General features: G+C 44.8%; 1 protein-coding gene across 19 annotated transcripts in view; it reads left to right on the forward strand.

Moving 5' to 3' along the window:
- The first annotated feature begins 722 nt into the window (after positions 1-722).
- BCL11A (BCL11 transcription factor A) overlaps positions 723-18,480 on the forward strand; it is a 101,834-nt gene continuing 84,076 nt past the window's right edge. For 8 of the 19 annotated variants that reach the window (XM_054475030.2, XM_054475033.2, XM_063648715.1 and 5 more), the window contains exons 1-2: positions 723-1,283; positions 8,197-8,526. In XM_054475030.2, coding sequence (XP_054331005.1) covers positions 1,229-1,283; positions 8,197-8,526 — 385 coding nt within the window. In that variant the 5' untranslated portion in view covers positions 723-1,228. Of the gene's footprint in view, positions 1,284-1,760; positions 2,000-3,572; positions 3,634-8,196; positions 8,527-18,480 lie in introns of those variants that run through there. The other 11 variants (XM_054475032.1, XM_054475034.1, XM_054475037.2 and 8 more) reach the window with 5 other exon arrangements.

An 18,480-nucleotide genomic window follows, 5' to 3' on the forward strand; every position in this document is an offset into this window, starting at 1 on the left:
CCTTGGGGGCGCCCTCGGGCCCCGGCCTGCGCCGCCTCCCTCTCCCCGGTCGCCTCTTTCCAGGCCGCCCGGGCTCCTGGAGACTCGGGCGCTGCCCTTCCGCACCCGCAACCCTCCAAACTTGGGCTGGATTCTGCGATGCCGTGCGCTCCCTCCCACCTCCCCTCGCCGGCTGCGGAGCTGTAACTTGGAGGCTCAGCTCTCAACTTCGGGTGATTTTTCTTTGCTGTCCTCTCCTCGGGCAAAGTTTCCCGAGCGCAGCCGCGGGCTCGGGGCTTTTACTTCGGCCCCTGGCGTCCACACGCGGGGAGCGAGCGCGGCGGCGGCGGGGAGGGGAAGTGGGTGTGCGTACGGAGGAGGGTGTCCGGGAGCAACTCTACCTGGCTTCGCTCCGCCCGCGCTTCCCCAGCCCGGGGCTGCAGCCTCCCGGTGCACTCTCGCTCTATTTTTTTCTTTTTTGAATAATCTTTCATTTTAGAGTCCGCGTGTGTGGGGGGGAGCAGGGCGCACGTCTTGCTCCCCCCCACCCTTTCCTCCCACCCCTGCCACCCCTTTCTTGTCTCCCGGCCACGCCACCGCCGCGGCGCTCGCTGCGGCCACTGGTGAGCCCGCGGCCCCAGCGCCCCCTCCCCTCGGCCCGCCCCTCCCCCGGGGGCCGCGTCTGGCGTCCGCGGAGCCCCCCGCCCCGCACCTCCCCCGCCCCGCACTGGCCATTGGCTTGTCCTGGTCTCTTTTTCATGTCCAGCCCCTGATGTGTGTCCATTGGTGTGAGCTTCCCCTTCCCTCCTCCCCTTCTCTCCTGCTCGCCCTGCCCATGTTTTGTGTGTCTCTGTCCATCCAGACTCCTGACGTTCAAGTTCGCAGGGACGTCACGTCCGCACTTGAACTTGCAGCTCAGGGGGGCTTTTGCCATTTTTTTCATCTCTCTCTCTCTCTCTCCCTCTATCTCTCTTCTCTCTCTCTCCCTCTTTTTTTTTTTTTTTTTTTTTTTTTTTTTTTTTTTTTTTTTGCTTAAAAAAAAGCCATGACGGCTCTCCCACAATTCATCTTCCCTGCGCCATCTTTGTATTATTTCTAATTTATTTTGGATGTCAAAAGGCACTGATGAAGATATTTTCTCTGGAGTCTCCTTCTTTCTAACCCGGCTCTCCCGATGTGAACCGAGCCGTCGTCCGCCCGCCGCCGCCGCCGCCGCCGCCGCCGCCGCCCGCCCGCCCCGCAGCCCACCATGTCTCGCCGCAAGCAAGGCAAACCCCAGCACTTAAGCAAACGGGAATTCTCGCGTAAGTAACCCAATAATAGTAATAATAATTATTAATAATCACGAGAGCGCGCAGGACTAGAAGCAAAAGCGAGGGGGAGAGAGGGGTGTGTGCATGCATTTTTAAATTTTTCACGAGAAAAACCTCCGAGAGTCGAGGTAAAAGAGATTAAAGGGGGAAAAAACCCTCATCCCATCTGGAACCATTGCCGTGTATGCACTTTTGAGACAGCACGCACCTTTTAATTTTATTTAATTTTACAAATATTTGACTCCTCCTCTTTCCTCCTTTCCGCCGCTTTATTTCTCTTTTCGAAAAGGAATGCAATGATTCCACCCCCCCCCCCCCGCCAGTTTTGCAAAATAATGAACAATGCTAAGGATGCGAACAACTCACATGCAAACCTGGGGGTGGGAGCTGGTGGGGAAAGGGAGGTTGCTTCCCACTCACCGTAAGAAAATGGGGGGGAGGGAGTGAGTGAGTACAAGTCTAAAAAACGATTCCCGGGGAGAAAAGAGGTGAGACTGGCCTTTGGACACCAGCGCGCTCACGGTCAAGTGTGCAGCGGGAGGAAAGTAGTCATCCCCACAATAGTGAGAAAGTGGCACTGTGGAAAGGGGCCCCTGGCGCTCCTGAGTCCGCCGAGTCGGGAGAGGGGCCGCGGCGACCGGGAGAGCCGTGGGACCGGGAAGAACGGGAGACGCGGCCGGCACTGCCGCCTTTTGTTCCGGCCAGAGGTGGGTGTTTGTCCCGCTGCCTTTTGTGCCGGCTCCTCGCGCTTGCCCTCCCGCGCCGCCGCCGCCGCCGCCGCCGCCGAAGGGCAGGAGCCAGGGCCGGGGGAGGAGGCGGCCGGGGGCACGCGGGAGAGGGAGGGAGGGAGCCCGGACTGCTGCCGCCTGGGTTGCCGCTGCCCTCCCCTCCCGACCGAACCTCAGAGGCAGCAAGGAGAAGACTGGCACATAAATAAATAAATACATAAAAATAAAATAAATAAAACAAGGCAAGAGAATGTACAATTTCTTGCCCCCGAACCGAAGCCAAACGCTCTGCCAACCCTTTTCTGTGACGGCCTTCTCTTTGACTCCCCCACCAGCCCCCCTGCAAAAATCTCACAATCTCTCATCTAGAAAAAAATTTACAATCACCCTGTTCCCCAAAACCCCTTCAGTTGCAAACTTAGGGCGCCGACGGCACGGAGAGGGAGAGAGGAACTCCCTCCTCTTACTATTTTTTGGAAGATTTTCAAAAAAAGTGGAAGTGGATTTTGATTGGGAAAAATCTCGTGTCTGAATGTTTACAAGCACCGCGTGTGCGGGAGCCTCCTGCCAACAAACAGACAGAGGACCGAGCGCGGCGCGGCAGCCCCGGAGCAGGCGGCGGCGGCGGCCTGGCCTCGCCCGGGCCTTGCCCGACCTCGCCGCGCCCCAGCCCAGCCCCGGATCGCCCACCCGGCGCCCGGCGCCCACCCGCCAGGCACGGCGGCAGGCCACGCAGTGACTCCGCGCCAGCCTGGCCCGCGGTCCTGGTCCGCCCCCAGCACAATGCCCAGACCTCTTCTCGACCTCCCAGACTGCGAAATCGGCTGGGTGAAACTCGGCTTTGCAAAGCATTTTTATTTTGCAAAGCAACCGTAAAAGCGCGTTCTGCGCCTCCCCTCCCCTCCGCCCTGGGTACTCTCTCAGACGTCTCTTGTCCACAGCTCGGGACCGCGAGGAGGTCACCACGTGCTTTCCCTGCCCACCCCCCACCCCGCCGGGTCTGGCCACCAGTCCCTCTGCGCCCCGAGCATGGCTAGGCCAGGTGGCGGGGTTGCCGGGGAAGGGCAGGGGAGAAGTGTGTTTGAGTGTGCATTTTGAGGGCGCTGGATCCTGGGACCCCGAGCACTCCACCCTTTGGGTCTTGCCCTCTTCCCCAGGCCTGGCTTGGTCTGAGGTTCTTGTGAGTCTATATAAGAGCTGGTGGTGGTGGCTGTCTCCGGCTGACTGCGCCTGGAAAGGCGGGCGGTGGGCACTTGGGAAAGTTTGGCAGCAAGGGAAAGAAAGGCGTGAGGGCCCACATTCCCCCCCTACTCAATTTATGATTCTTACTTTAAATTTTTGATGCAGTTTTAAAGGACCACCTATACTTGGTTCTGTGTTTTTTTTAAAGGGGTGGTGGAGGGGGGTGCGCACAGGGAATTGAATTTTTCACTGGGCCCTGGAACTTGTCACACACTTCGGAAGCTCCCCCACCCCGGCACGTTGCGGGGCCCTCCCTCTCCCCACCCCCTCGCATCCCTCCCTCGCCGCTCTCCCCCGCCCCCAACTCCCCCGGCCGCGCCGGATACGGATCAGACGCGGCGCGCGGCGGTGTGAAGTTACAGCCCGGCCAGGTACCGGCGGGAAGGAAGGGCAGTGTTCGCAGGACTCGGGAAAGTCAGGCCCTTCTTCGGAAGGATGCAGTGGGGGCTCAAAGGACAGACCAGGGCGCGCAGTCCAGGCTGCTCCCTCCTACCCCTCTCCCTCCTGGGTCCATCTTGGGACACTCTAGGCTGGGAGGGTTAGTACCCCCTCCTCCTGTCCTGGGGTTAAAGGGCCAGTTTGGGAGGGGGTGAGGGGGTCACTTCTTTCTCTACTCATTTTCTGGGTGCTCAGAGGCGGCAGGAGCCGTCCCGGTCCTCAGGACCACCCCCCCGCCCCCCGCCTCTGCTATGTGGGCTGAATGAGCCATTCGGTCGCTAGGAGGCAGAACAAGATCAAGAAAGCTCAGCGAACTTGAACCTGTACCAGAGCCTCCCCCACCTCCTGCCCGGCGATTCTCGTCCGGGGAGGAACGAGCTTTGCGAGGGTGGGGGTGGGGGGAAAGAACGGTTAGGCAGAATTCCCTTTCTCTCCCCCATCACCCCGTATGTCTTTGTTCTTCATTTTGACTTTAAAAATGCTTCTGGCCGGGGCCGCGGAGAAGCGACCGGGCGCGCGGCCGACACCCCCGTGCGCGAGCTGGGACCAGCGCGCGCCGGGCTCGGAGCAGGGTGCAGTTTTCGCTTTCTTTCGGGGCCGGCATTTTTGGTAGGGAGGAACCTGGAGTGCGCGCTCTAGGGCTTCGGGGCATGGCCGAAGAGGGGGGTATGGCAAGTTTGCACTTGGTCTCCAGGCTCACTTCTTCCACCCCCTCACCCCCATGCAAAGCACAGACCTCGGTGGCCTCGGCTGGCTTGCTGGGCGGCTCTGCAGCTCGACACCCCCCCTCTCGCCTCGGAGCTCGGAATCACAACAATAGTAATAGTTATCATCATAATGATGCGGGCAAGCAGCGTCATTAATAATGAATAACCGCAGCCGCCGCCGCGCACACCCAGTGCCCAGAATTGCGGGGGAAATGCATTTGCAGAGATCCCCCAAAGTAAGAAGTGTAAGCTTGTGAACACAGAATGAATTTCAGGACCCGCGCTTGAGGTGTGTGCGGAGATACTGAGACTGCACCAGGTTAACCAGCCGGGTTTTCCAAACCTCACTTCCTTTTTCACCAACTGGCAGGCCCAGGGAACCGTCACCCTGCGGCCGAGCTGGACGGGCATGGAGGCAGCAGTCAGGGCCCCTGGCTGCCCTCCGCCTCCGGGCCCCCGGGCCCCCGGCCCCAAGGCCCCGCGGCCGCTGCTGCACGTGTTCGCAGCAAGCGCGGCGGGAGCCTGCAGCCAGCACGCTGCTCGCTTTGTGCCTCAGAGTCCCCGCGCCCAACTTCACTTTCTGCACGGTCCACCCCTGCCGGGGCCCCTGCCTCGGGCCTGTAGCCCCCGGCTTTGCTTTTGTTTCTTTGCTTTTCCTCTCTGAATTTCAGCCTCCGTTTGCTTCTTTACCCTGTTAAGACAATCAAGAAGGACTTGGAAAGCAAACTTGAAGACACATCTCCCTTTCCCCCTCCCCCTCCGCTCCCCGGCAGCTCTCGTTTTGCTCGCTCCTTACCAACATTTCCTATAAGGATTATTTTTTTCTCTTAAATTTATTCTTTTGCAACTACACAGACAGGAAAGAGATCTCAGTCTGTCACTGAGACATTGAGACGTTCTAGGCTGTGTTGCTGTCTGAACGTAGAAGCATTTTATTTTCTATTTCTTCCTCCCCTCGTAGAGAGAATTCGCGGCTAATTATTATGATTATTTGCCCACTCCCTTCCACTTCAATCGAGGACTCCCTGCTTTGTAGCCGGAGTTTAGGCCGGAGCTTAGAAATGTTGGTATTGTTGGGGCGAAGGAGGATGGAGTTGAATTGAGGGAGGGGGTAAATGGCTGAGGGTTAGGAAGGTTTTTAGGGAAAGGGGAATTTGCATTAAAATGCAGAGAAATTATCAGATGCCCAGAAAGGAAATGTTGATTGCCACTGAGAAAAGATGTCAATGCAAATCAGTAGACTACACCATGAGAATTGTATTTTCATATTTTCTTTGTGTCCCACTTTGTCTGATTTTTAATAATATAGCAGCAATGATAAAAACACGTTTTGGTATTTCTCTGAACACCACTAGCCAAATGTTTTGCAAGGAGACCGATGTTAAACGTATTTCATACATTAGGATATAATTCTTGTTAATTAGCAATAATTTACGTTAAGAGCATAGAAAATGTTGAGGTTACAGGTTTTATATCTGTACATTTGATCATCTTGTTATTTTCAAGAACTTTGCCTCCTATAAAATTAATTAGGTGAAATGTGGAGGTGTAATCAGCAACCTCTGAATTACCACTTCATTTCCCCGTTTTGATTGTAAATCAGTTCAGTCACTACATTTAGAAGACTTTAACCAAGTCTGTTTTGAACCACATTACCTTTAACTATTTGATACCTAGGAGAATATTTCCTTTTGCACCTAAATAATATTCCCACTTTTAGAAATGTGTCAGACCTTGGGAACAAAAAAAAAAAAAAAAAAAAAGAATCTTAACGGTGGAAATAAAAAAATTTTTTTGCAAAGGTTCTATGTACTACTAAGTTTGATAAAATAGAATATTTTCCTGAGTCTTCCTTCAGTCTGTAAACCTCAGAACTTGTAGCTAATGCTAAACAAAAAAGCCACATTTATCAATGTGTACTTAAAATCCTTAATTCAGACAACAGGAATATTTTGAGAATGAGTTCCCTATTCCTCACTTGGTCAAAATGGAAGCAAATGTAGGAGAAGAATGACATAAAGGCACAATGCAGAGGCACTTCCGTTTGTCTTCTTTTATTTGAAAAGTATGTGTATGTATTCTGTATTTATCTTTTGGCCAGTATGTTGGGCAAAGAAACATAAGTGCTTACTTTACGGTCTTTATTAGTAGGAATATAACCTTCATATTCGTGTGGTGACCTTATGTTAAATTAGGAGGAGTACCAGAGGCTAGAAATTATGAGATGTCCTACTTGAGCACAGGTGCAGCTAGGCAGGGCTCTCTCAATATTATTTCACCTAGCACATCTGGGAGTTACTCCAGATCTTCCCCCTCAATATTCAGCCTGGGTAGGGTTGAAATAAATTTAACCTGAGTTCACTGGATTTTTGCACTTTATCAAAATCTGTTCCAATATTCTACACTCAAATTAAAATCTATTTTTTGATTCTCTGTGGCTTTAAGTTCATTAAATGTGAAATTGGCAGCTTGCTAAAGAAGGTCAGACTGATTAACTGTTTAAGACTTGTACATTTTCTGCTTCAGTTTTATTAACTGGCAGCATCCTGGATGTGTTTTGTATTTTGTGATTTTTTTTTTTTTTTGATAGAGCAAGCATAAGATTTCACAAGCAGAGACTTACCAACTGTCTTTTCCCCTTTGGAAGCTTAAAAAATGATAGAAGCTGGTAAAGTAGATGCTGGAGTATTTTAGTACAAAGTTAAAAAAAAAGCAAACAGGAAAGAAAGACATGTCTACCTTGTTATACCATCCGCTGGTGATTATGTGTGCAGAAATAGTCTCATAATGAAGCATTTTGGAGCTCATTCAGAAAATTAGTCAACTTTGACAACATTAGGCAAAGTATTTCAAGTCTAAAGAAAGGACTTCTCAGCCTTGCTCTGAAATGTGGTGTTTGCTTGACCATTCTGATTTTTATATCATAGATGCCACCAAGTGCAAACATGTTTAGGATATTTTAGGCATTCCATTTCTCAGAATAAAAAAAAATGACTAATTGGCTTATTTTCTTAAGTACTCAAAAGTATCCCATTTAGCTAATGTGTCTGAGAAATACTGCCCATGAATTTGGTATTTCTTTGATTTCGTGGCACTGCTGAGAGTGAGAGCAGAAAGGTTTTTGGCACTGTGAATTATGCTGCAACATGATTATTATTTAGATCCGTTTCATAGATGCATGCAGTCGTTTTCTTATTACAGCAGTGTAAATGTGGCACATTTTTCGTGTGACATAGTAGCTTTCTAATTTATGAAGCCATGTCTGTTTACTTAGGAGTATATACATTCACACACAAAGGGTGTGTGTGTTTATTCACCTCTCCTTTCATTCTTTGGCACAATGGACAACTTGGTGTATAGGAAAAAGGAAACAAATTTGGTTTCTATCCACTTTTTTTTTAACCAGTTTTTCTTGTAGTTATTATTTAAGCTTTCTTTATGTTCCCTGTGTTAACTATTTAAGTAGCATTCTTTCTAAACTTACAAACCAGACAATTTGTTGCTGTGTGTGTGTGCATGTGTATATGTGTGTGTGTTCTCTGGAGTTATGCAAGGAAGACTGTTTTCTTTACATATGTGATGATTTGCCTCATTGACAAATTTGCTCTCTGGTTGATAACCTTCACATCCTTGTACATTTTGTATGCTCACATTTTCTGGGTATTATATAGAGAAGCCTAGAAACACTTTACATGATGTGGTGGGATGGCATGGGGTTGAGATGTGCTTTTCCCCCTTTCTCTCCTCTCTGGCACTCTAATAATTGTGCTTTTGTTTCTCCAACCACAGCCGAACCTCTTGAAGCCATTCTTACAGATGATGAACCAGACCACGGCCCGTTGGGAGCTCCAGAAGGGGATCATGACCTCCTCACCTGTGGGCAGTGCCAGATGAACTTCCCATTGGGGGACATTCTTATTTTTATCGAGCACAAACGGAAACAATGCAATGGCAGCCTCTGCTTAGAAAAAGCTGTGGATAAGCCACCTTCCCCTTCACCAATCGAGATGAAAAAAGCATCCAATCCCGTGGAGGTTGGCATCCAGGTCACGCCAGAGGATGACGATTGTTTATCAACGTCATCTAGAGGAATTTGCCCCAAACAGGAACACATAGCAGGTAAATGAGAAGCAAGGAGAAAAGCTGTTTGCATGTTTTCTTTTCATTTTCAGAGGTGCTGTAGCCAAGTAGTAAGGAGTTGTGAAGTGCTTTCTCTATTACTCTATGTGACTGTCCATGACAGCCCTGTAATGTTAAAATAATCATTTCTGTTGCTTACATCCAGAACACAGAAAAATAAATATTTTCCACCTCACTGAATCAGATGTAGGCAGGATAGGTACACACATCAGACACCTTCTCTCTGGATCTGTCGATTTTGGATTTCTTTTCTTCCGTATCCCCACCTTCTCATTTTGAAGTATTGAGCTTTACTACACCTAGTCCAGCTTCCATTGTCCATTTCCAGCCTTGGTGACGTGTCAGAGGCAAAGTGGCCATATAGGCATTTGCAGTTCAGCCAATGACTTGTTTGACTCAGAACATCTGGCCAGGCCTCCTTAGGGGTTCAGCTCGTTCTCAAGGCTTCCCTGAAGTAGAGTGGGCTGGCAGGGTAGTTGGAGGAGGTGGAAAGAGTTAACTGAGCTTCAGGGCTAGCCTTGGATCCATATTGGCTGTCAGCCCGGATGGGGCTGTAATTAAACACAGCCCTGTGGTGGGATGACACCATGACCTTGACTTTAAGATGCCATTTTCGACTGGCCAGGCCAGAGTAGAGAGGGCAGTTGCTGAAGCGCACAGACATGCTTACTCGAAAAGTTTAAGGGCATGTTGGAAATTTCAAAAGGTTGGTTTGACAGGAACGGCTGCTCCCTGCAGCCTGCCTCCTCAGCTAAATGATAAATGCTTCTCTGTGCTCTCTCTTGTCTCTGATGTGGTTTTGACAGATGTATCTTGATTTTGTTTGTGGTTTACACAGCCACATGTCACCCTTACAAATGTCCAGTCCAGACTCCACTGTTTCTGCTATAACACAATGTAAAAATTTTCTTGGAAAAATACACACACGTATTCAACAGCCCTCCCTCCTTCGGTTAATTTTAGCAGGGAGGCAGCTAGGTGTGTGGGTTTCTCGGCAGCTCAAGGGAAAAGGAATTAAAGGCTAGCAGTGGGACTTAAATTCCCTGCTCTAAGTGATAAACAGCAACACTATATAGTGACCCTCAAAACATTTTTTGATTGAGCATGTTAGACAAAAGTCAATGCAGATTCTGTGATGACCGACATGCCATGCCTGTTGGTGGATCGCTTTCTTCCATCTACCTACCACCCAGCTCCCGAAAGGCAAGAGGTTTGTTCAGTTTTAGGAAAGGTAGTGCGTATCATGAATTGATTCACTGGAACTTGTCTCTCCGACCTAGTTTGACCACAAAGTTGAACCATAATAGGTCAGTGGTCCAGAGGGGATTAAATGTCATATTATTTCTCCTCTCCCCCTCTAGAATTTGATCATTAAAACCAAACGTGGCATTTTCTTTCTTTTTTTAATGCTTTCTGTGATAACACTCAGATACTTTCCCTTTAGTGAAATGGGAAATCTGCTGCTAGGGAAGCTGCATTTGTAGAGTGTATTTCTTGAATCCACCACATTTACCTTATGTGACATGTAGGTGAAGATTTTATCTCCCCTACCCCCCAGTAGGATGTGGGAATGACCATTTCCATGTGTTGTCTTGTGACTGGAAGGAAAATGAACAGAAGCGTAAGGCATGATTAATGAAGCAAGAGCAGGCGGAAGGGGATTTGTCGTCTTCGGAGATCCAAAGCCTTGCTAAATCACCAAATATGGAGTAACACTTGCGTGATGTAACATCGTATTTACATATCGAGCTGCTCGTTTAAAAGACAAAACACAGTGTCTGTCAAGCAAGAATTAAAACCACACTTCTTACTGAGGTCCCAAATAGGTTATTCAGTCTCAGATTAACCAGCTCAAAAATTCTGTGCCTCTGTATTTAGAGGAGGAATCTAAATGCCGGGGGGAAGGCCTTACATATAGTTAAGGCTTTTACTGCTATAGCTGTGAATCTATGTAGGGAAATAAAAGACATTTGCTTGAACTCCCTGGTTGTCTAAAGGTTCTGTTATTATTTTTTTAAAGAACAAGTATAATAGCAGAGCCTAGAGAAGCCAAAACCAAAAGCAAATTTAAAATATATTTTATAGCGCTAATAATCAATCATTTAACTGAGATGAAAAGCTCTCTAAGATGTCTAAAATATTCAGTGGGTGCACAACAAGTGCTGCGACCCAGGTGAGGTAAACCTTTCATGCATGAATAATTACAAAGTCTTGATTTCTTTCATTGTGTTTAATCACCTGTTCCCACTCTGGAACTGGCTGAACATAAATAGTGTGGTTACATCTCAAAGTGAGATGTCAGTAACTAGAATCACGACTTCTCATAATTCACAGTAATGAATTAAGAGTTTCCTATGGTGAAATTAACATTCTACCACTGCACATAAATTCCGATGCTCTGGCCCTCAGGTGCCCCTGAAGCGAAGTTCTGGAAGACGGCTGTGTGTGTACCCCCAGCCCATTTCTCTAAAGCACGTCTGCACAATTCCAAGTCTGCTTTTCTTTTTATGATGAGGAAGGAAACAATAACAGTAATCATTCAGTAGATATTTGAATCGTGTCACAAAAAGAAAGGAGAAGCAATGCCTTGTATTAAGGAAAGAGATATATTGATGAATCTCTAGAAGAATATGTTTGGCAACCACATAAAAGGTAGTCATTTAAGCGTGCTGGGTAGGAAAGGCTTTATTAAAGTGATGTAAGTTGGATCTGAGTTCACTGTGAGCCTGTACCATTTTATAGGCAGGAAGCAAGAATAAAACAGTGACAGATCTTCTTCCTAAGATAAATAAAGCTTAGAATTTGGGACTTTCAGATAGGAGAATAAGGCAGAGTTCTTTAAATCTTGAGTAAAATGGTATGCATTTTCACTGTACTCAGGCCTCTCCAAGCTGAGTGTTTTTTTTTTTTTTTTTTTTTTTTTAGACGGAGTTTTGCTCTTGTTGCCCAGGCTGCAGTGCAGTGGCATGATTTAGGCTCACTGCAACCTCTGTCTCCTGGGTTCAAGCGATTCTCCTGCCTCAGCCTCCCAAGTAGCTGGGATTACAGGCGTGTGCCACTACGCCCAGCTAGTTTTTTGTATTTTTAGTAGAGACGGTTTCACCATGTTGGCCAGGCTGGTCTTGAACTCCTGACCTCAGGTGATCCGCCTGCCTTGGCCTCCCAAAGTGCTGGGATTACAGGCTTGAGCGACCGCGCCTGGCCCAAACTGAGTATTTTTTAGAGGATTCTTTTTACCTGGTGAATAGATGGGTATGTGCTCCCCCACTTCATCCACGTACACATATGAGCTGTACACATAGATGTTAATCATGTTGCTTTTTTCATTTTATTTAAATATTCAAAATATTGTGGGATTGTGATCCATTGAGATCATTGAAGCAGTATTAATTTAGCTGGGAATTAGCAGCTTATGTTGTGTGGGCCCAGTTCATCAATACGTGTGTCAAATATCCACCCTCAGATATCAGCAGCCTTTGACTTGCAGTCAGAGCTTTCAATAGGGGTTTTGTTTTGTTTTGTTTTCTTTTCTTTTTTTTTTAGTCTCATATTTTATGATGGGGGAAATATTCATGGAAGATTACTGAATGTGAAACTGCTGTTCCCTTATAGAAAAGACCCAAACATTATCCCATCATGTCAGATTTGAGGTTTTGGCTTATTGCACATAGGAATCTTTAAATTAGGTTTGGGCTGTTATAAAGTTAGCTTTTTGAGAGACTAGAGAAAAAATATGACAAGTCCTATAAAATGTAGTAAAGTCTGCTCCTGTTGATATATAACATTTTTTCTCTTTAAAATCATGAACATAGACATTTATATCAGGGTATTTAAAATTATTTGCCTAGACAGTATAGCTGGTATTTAGATAATGATATATCAGAAAGATACTCTAAAGAAGGGAGATATACTAATTCAAAATGGAAATACATTATTAGCATGCTCTTAAAAGTAAATCAAATACAATATGCTTTTCAGAATTTAGAAAATGAACTTACCTTTTCTTTTTGTATCCATTCTGATTCTCTCCTAGCTCAGACTGAACTGGAGGACGTATTTGTGTACCTTATGGTGTAATTGTAAATGAGACTATAAATTATAGTATGCTATTATGACTACTTATTTTTCTTTTCTCTTTATTTATGTGATTCTGAATAAAAACGACTGACCTCTGAAGTGAATTTTCAGCATGGCAGTTAAAACAAAAAAACACCACTACCACAAAAACAATATACTGGTGAACATTTTACTTACCTTCAGAATCCAGAGAGTAGAGAATATTGTTTCCTAATAAGTACCTAGGATTTTCATAGAGAGCCTATGTTTGTAAGGCCACTATCCAAAGACTCATGTTCATGAAACTGGGAGTCCTATATACAAGCTGTATTTGTAAATAAGACAGAGAAAGGTTGTGAACTGGCAGCTTGGATGTTTTGTCAAAGTACAATGTCAGAGAAACTCTTTCTAAGACAAATTGTAAATAGAACTGTCACAGTGATTGCATGATTGAGCCGCAGAAGTGTCCTACAATTGTTGGCATTGTCAGGACTTTTGAAAGCTTAATTAAACACAGTGGCCCGCATGGCTGCTAAACTTACTAAGGAAAGCCAAAAGGAAAAAAAAATATCTAAAATGTAGAAGATCCTAAAGATCCCAAACTTCTTCAGACATTACCCTTGTGGTGACACAGAAAAGATGCATTGTGCATTTTCCTAGTCATCTTTTATAAATAATGTTTTGAGAATAGGTCCACGTGATATGAAGATCATCCTGTGTGTGATGTGGAGATTGTGTTAGTTTTTCTGTCTCCTGCTGTTACAGACAGTTAATGTAAAAATGGCCTTTTATTGGAAACACAAATATGTATTCACTTCAAGAACAGGAGCAGAGGGGGACAAAGTTTCCCTCCTGTTCTCTGTGTTTATTCTGTGAAAGCTTAAAACACACACACACACACACACACACACACACACACACACAAAACCAGTGCTGTAATTTCTTAAATCACCCCATTCCTTGTTGTGTTGCAAGTTGTGCCTTTACTATAAAGGATCTGAAATATGTTTTGCACACCTTTCTCTTAGTGAATGTGGCATTTAATTGTGGAGCTGCACATGGGCTGGAAAATGCAACTGGGTGTAGAAACATGCAGGCAGGGTCAGGACAGGCAACCTTCAGCTCAGGGAGGAGGCGAGTTGGATGCATATTAATGGCACCTTTTAGAGTCCTGGAAAATCATTAATTTCACACTGCAGCTTCCATGTAGTTTGGCTAATGTGGGAGTACTAAATTGGGGTACAGAAAAAACATGCAAATCCTAGGGAAACATTTTTTAGATTTTTGTGATTTCTCAATGAAAGTGTTTAATAAAGGAGAATAGGTGAATGGTGGCTTTGCGTGCTGGTCAGTAAGAAAGCAAGAAAGTTTGGCTTTCTTTTGGGGGGAAATATTAAATTTAACTGAAGTAGAAAGCACAGCTAGGGAGATGCACCAAGATTGCGTCACTGGATGTTAATTTAATCTACTTTGGTTGGTCTGTTCACACCCTTTATTGCACAAAGAAGTCATTTGACAAAATTTACCCCAAGCCCAAGTCTGTTTTTACATACAGTAGTACCAGCTTTGTGCAATAAAAAGCACTTAGCATCAAGCTGGACCCAGCCTGGCACCTTGCCACTTTTTTAGCATGAGATTTAATCACCAGGCATCTTTAGTACCTTTCTGCTTGTTCAGATTTCATTTGGGTCATGGCTATGTCAGCAGTGTTGTTATTTCAAGGATTAAAAAAAAAAGATTCTAACTTAGAGCCCACTTTTAACATTATTTCAAATCAAGCAGGTTTTTATGTTATGTGTCAATTTGGATGACATTAATAAAGTTCATAAAATATGTTCAGACTATATAATTTAATGGATAATGACTACTATTTTTACTTGTAATACAAATAGGAAATTGACCGTTGTCTCCCTCCCTCCTTGGTTCTTTTCTCCTACCTAGGTAAATGGGCATCCTTAAACAGCTTCTCCCCTTTACAACCAGGGTATAGAGCACTGGCCAATATCAGTAAATTTACCTTTGTAATTTGCCACCTGGTTTTTACAACATGACCTAATTAATTTGAGCACGAACCATATTATTGCTACTGGAGTCATTTTCTGTCACAAACTTAATTTCCAGGAAATGTAACCTGACAAATAAGAATTCTTTAGCTCTCTACATGTGCTCCTAGAGACCAAAGGCAGATTTAAAATAATAATAATTTTAAAAGTGCCAGCATTATTAAAGCCAGTATACTTGATGCCAAACTCAATTTGAAGCCAGTAAACATCAGACTGTATTTCTAATCAGTTTTAAAATGTAACATATTCCATATTGGGTTCATTGGAATTTGTCTCCCTGCTTTTTACTGGCCAGCTGCACTCCCTATGCATTTTTAAAACATTGCAGCAAAGGCTTTTGCTGTTCTTAGCAGGGTTAGTAACTTGGGGTCTATTTCTGAGCTCATTCGTCATTCTGCAATGGCATTGAGTTAGGTTGGCAAGGGAAGGATTTGAGGCATGGGGGGTGGTGAGGTCACTTCTGATCCCAGCAGGGAATAGGTGAGCTTCATTTGCCTTTACAATAGGCGCACAGTTACTGCACCTTGGAGGAGCTCTCAGGTGCTGCTCAGATGGGCGCATGTAAATGCCCTGTCAGATGCGGAGCTGGAATATTAATGCTTCTTCCACCACCGCACCATAATAAAGCTGTACACAGCAAGCTTAATATGCAGCTAGTCTGGGGAACTGTATAAACTTAGATAGCCCAGTGTGAAAGACAGCAATGGAAAAATGCTCGATATGCCACAGTTTCCATTCTTGTTCTCCTTTGATCTATAGCGAAATGAAAACATCATCCTTTTCTTCTCTTGGAGTTGTCTCCCCAACTCTGCCACCTCCCAATTCACCAGCAGAATTTTTTTGCATGTGCTGGTATGGAGAAATGCAACATAATTTGTTTCATATGGTTAATTACAGGCGTTTGAATATTTAAGATTTTAAATAGCCACAGTTCCAGCTTTTCCCGTTAAAAGTATGTGATTTGAACAAAGGGAGTACAGTGTAAATATTTGTGGTGATTTGCAACACCCCTCTTTCCCCATTAAACACACACACACACACACACACACACACACAGAGACATTCAGTTTAAATCTAGTACTGATCTAAAGGACTTCTGTACCTTCATTTGTACTTTTTTTAAAAAACAACTTTCAACTGGAATTCCGTTAAAATATTTCCCCATTATATTTTTGAGTCCACATCGCTTGAGGTTTTAAAGAAGATTTTTATAATGTGTTCCTTTAACAGAATCAACAGCTGTCAGAAGCAGTTGTGGTAGATCCACAAAACGTATAAAGAAAAATACACGTTTCCTGAAACAAAACACTTGGAAAAATAAGCTGCCAAGAACTGGCGAATTAGAAGTTTGCAGACAGGGAACTGAAGTGTCATCTCTTGGTTCACCCTGGAGACTGATGTGAGTGGATCTGATGCAATGCTGCTGGAAGATTTACCTGCACAGGTTGCTCCTCTAAGGCAACACGCAGTGCACGATTGACGTGTGCACCAGAGCTAGGCTGAGCCTCAGCTTGCTCCATCTTCTGCCCTTTTTGATCTCTTTAGATAGATAAAATACCAAGTTCTCAGAGTGCTAAACAACAAATTATATATACCTAAAGGTGAGATGATCAGGCTTAAACTTCCCGTAAAAGAGGCAAGAAGGCACCTTGCACACCCTTTTCCAGATAGGGATGGCAGCATGTTATTCAGAACTGAATCGGTCTCCGCCAGGGAATTCCCAGTGGGAACCTGGAGCAGGTATGTTGATGAAGGGGATACCTGGGGACCTTTGGTCACTCATAGTGAGTTTTTGTTTGTATTCTCACTGTTGTTAGCATTGCCGACAAACAATTGCACCTACAATTTGATTTTAGTTTTAGACAGAGGCGAATCCACTGATTAAAAACTCCCATTAAAATAAAGAATGGAATTATTGTGAAACCTGCAAGGGTGCCTTCAAAAAGAAAACCAGTGCTGTTGCATACCTACCTCGCCTTTCTATTTGCTTTTTGAATTTTCTAAAAAACACAAGGAAGCTTTTTGCTAAGCATCAGGGCATTTAAATTTATATTCATCAGTTGTTCATTTTCTTAATATGTAATGATGCATAAAAAAGCTGCAAGGAAATCACATCTGTTAATTTTTAGGGAAATAAGGTGTAGCTTGGATTCTTATGTTGGAGCACAAAGCACTGTGTGCCAAGTCTGATCCTGTACGTTTTAAATATAGAGTTTTAATATTTGGCCAATCCCTGCACCTCCCCAAACAAAAACAAACCTCAAAAAACTAAGAGAACCAAACCTGAAGTATTCTCCTTCACCAACTCAAGATATACCATGATTTTATGATTTATTTACATTTGGGGGAACCCCTCAGTGAACCATTTACTCCCCATTTTAACTCCCCTGCCCCTATCCTTTCAGTTTCCAGTTAAAACAATGCATTAACCAATGTTAAATCTTAAATCTCACGAGTTTCTCTCTCCTACTCCATCACACCCTAATATTTAAAAAAAAAATTGTTCCTTTACATTTAAAAGTGAACATTGGCTACTGAAGAAAGATTTAAAGGCTGAAAAAAATTTTAATAATAAATCGTAACCTTCTCATGTTATGTTTTTGTTATGTTAAGGGGAAAAAATCAATAAGGAAAAATTTAATTCTGATAAAGATACTCTTGGATCTTTGAAAACAACTGCTGTCCTTTTAACTAAAACATTTGAGCAGCTTCAAAGACTATGTATTTCTTCTGATCTTGGAGCTGTGTGACTGGTAGCAAGAAAGAAAAAAAACCTTATTCTACATACAAGTGGATTGCTTAACAAGTCAGCACAGACACATACTTGTTTGTACAATAGAGATAAAAATTCCTGTATAAAAATAATTCAGCTGCTGACAGCAGGCATTGTTGTTGGACCTGTCTTTTGTGCTTGTCCCAGCTCTGGGCCCCCCTCCCCTCCTATCTGCTTGGGGCAGCCTGCTGCCTGCACACTCCTGACCAGAAGTTAATTGCTCTATATTAAGTATATAGGTATTGTATTTAAAGAGGAATATCTCAAGGCTTCCTATATGCATTCCACTTTACTTTCTGATGTGATTGCGGTGTTGCCAGCAGGGGGGTGGCAGGCAAACGCTCTAATAGGGAAAATCACTTGAAGGCAGTTAGGGGAAATTTGGCCTTCAAGTCCCATTTACTGTGTAGTGTAGCATCGGTTTCTAAACTTTTGTTCTTAATCTAATTCTGATTTGCCCTGTCACATCCCATATCAACAGTCATTGAACTCTACTCATGTAGAGTAACATTAGTGTCAAACGGAATTGGTCAGGACTGTGGACCTGTGGCTCATACAGATGGTTGTGGATGTGGGTTCCATGCAGCTCTGCATCCTATCCTTTCTAATAAATGTTAAAATGTAGCACATTTCTGAGCAGGGCCCAAGGATAAGAGAGTTAAGAAATCAGGGAGTAGTACCTGAGACTTTTCTCCCTTCTCTTTCCCATTTCCTTGATAATATCCACATTTCTGGTAAGATCAACTCTAGGAGAAAGTCTGAGACTGGGGGAGAGAGGGGGAGAAGGGTGCGGAGAGAGGTTCTTGGAATATTCTTCGATAGCAGTTCAAATGAAATCCCCACAGCAGAGAGCTTTTGGGTCTAGCAGTGGAGCGGTAAGCTCGGACACGTGGCCTTTCGAAGCTGTTATTCTCAGTCTGACTTGCACATCAGCTGAGATAGGACTTAACATATACTTTCTTGCTTTCACCTGGGTTGGAGAGGTTGGGGTTGGGAGGAAGAGGAGGAGTTCATTGGGAATTCTGTCACTAGAATTTTTTA

This window comes from Pongo pygmaeus, chromosome 12 (assembly GCF_028885625.2).
Source record: "Pongo pygmaeus isolate AG05252 chromosome 12, NHGRI_mPonPyg2-v2.0_pri, whole genome shotgun sequence".
In the NCBI taxonomy this organism is placed as follows: Eukaryota; Metazoa; Chordata; class Mammalia; order Primates; family Hominidae; genus Pongo; species Pongo pygmaeus.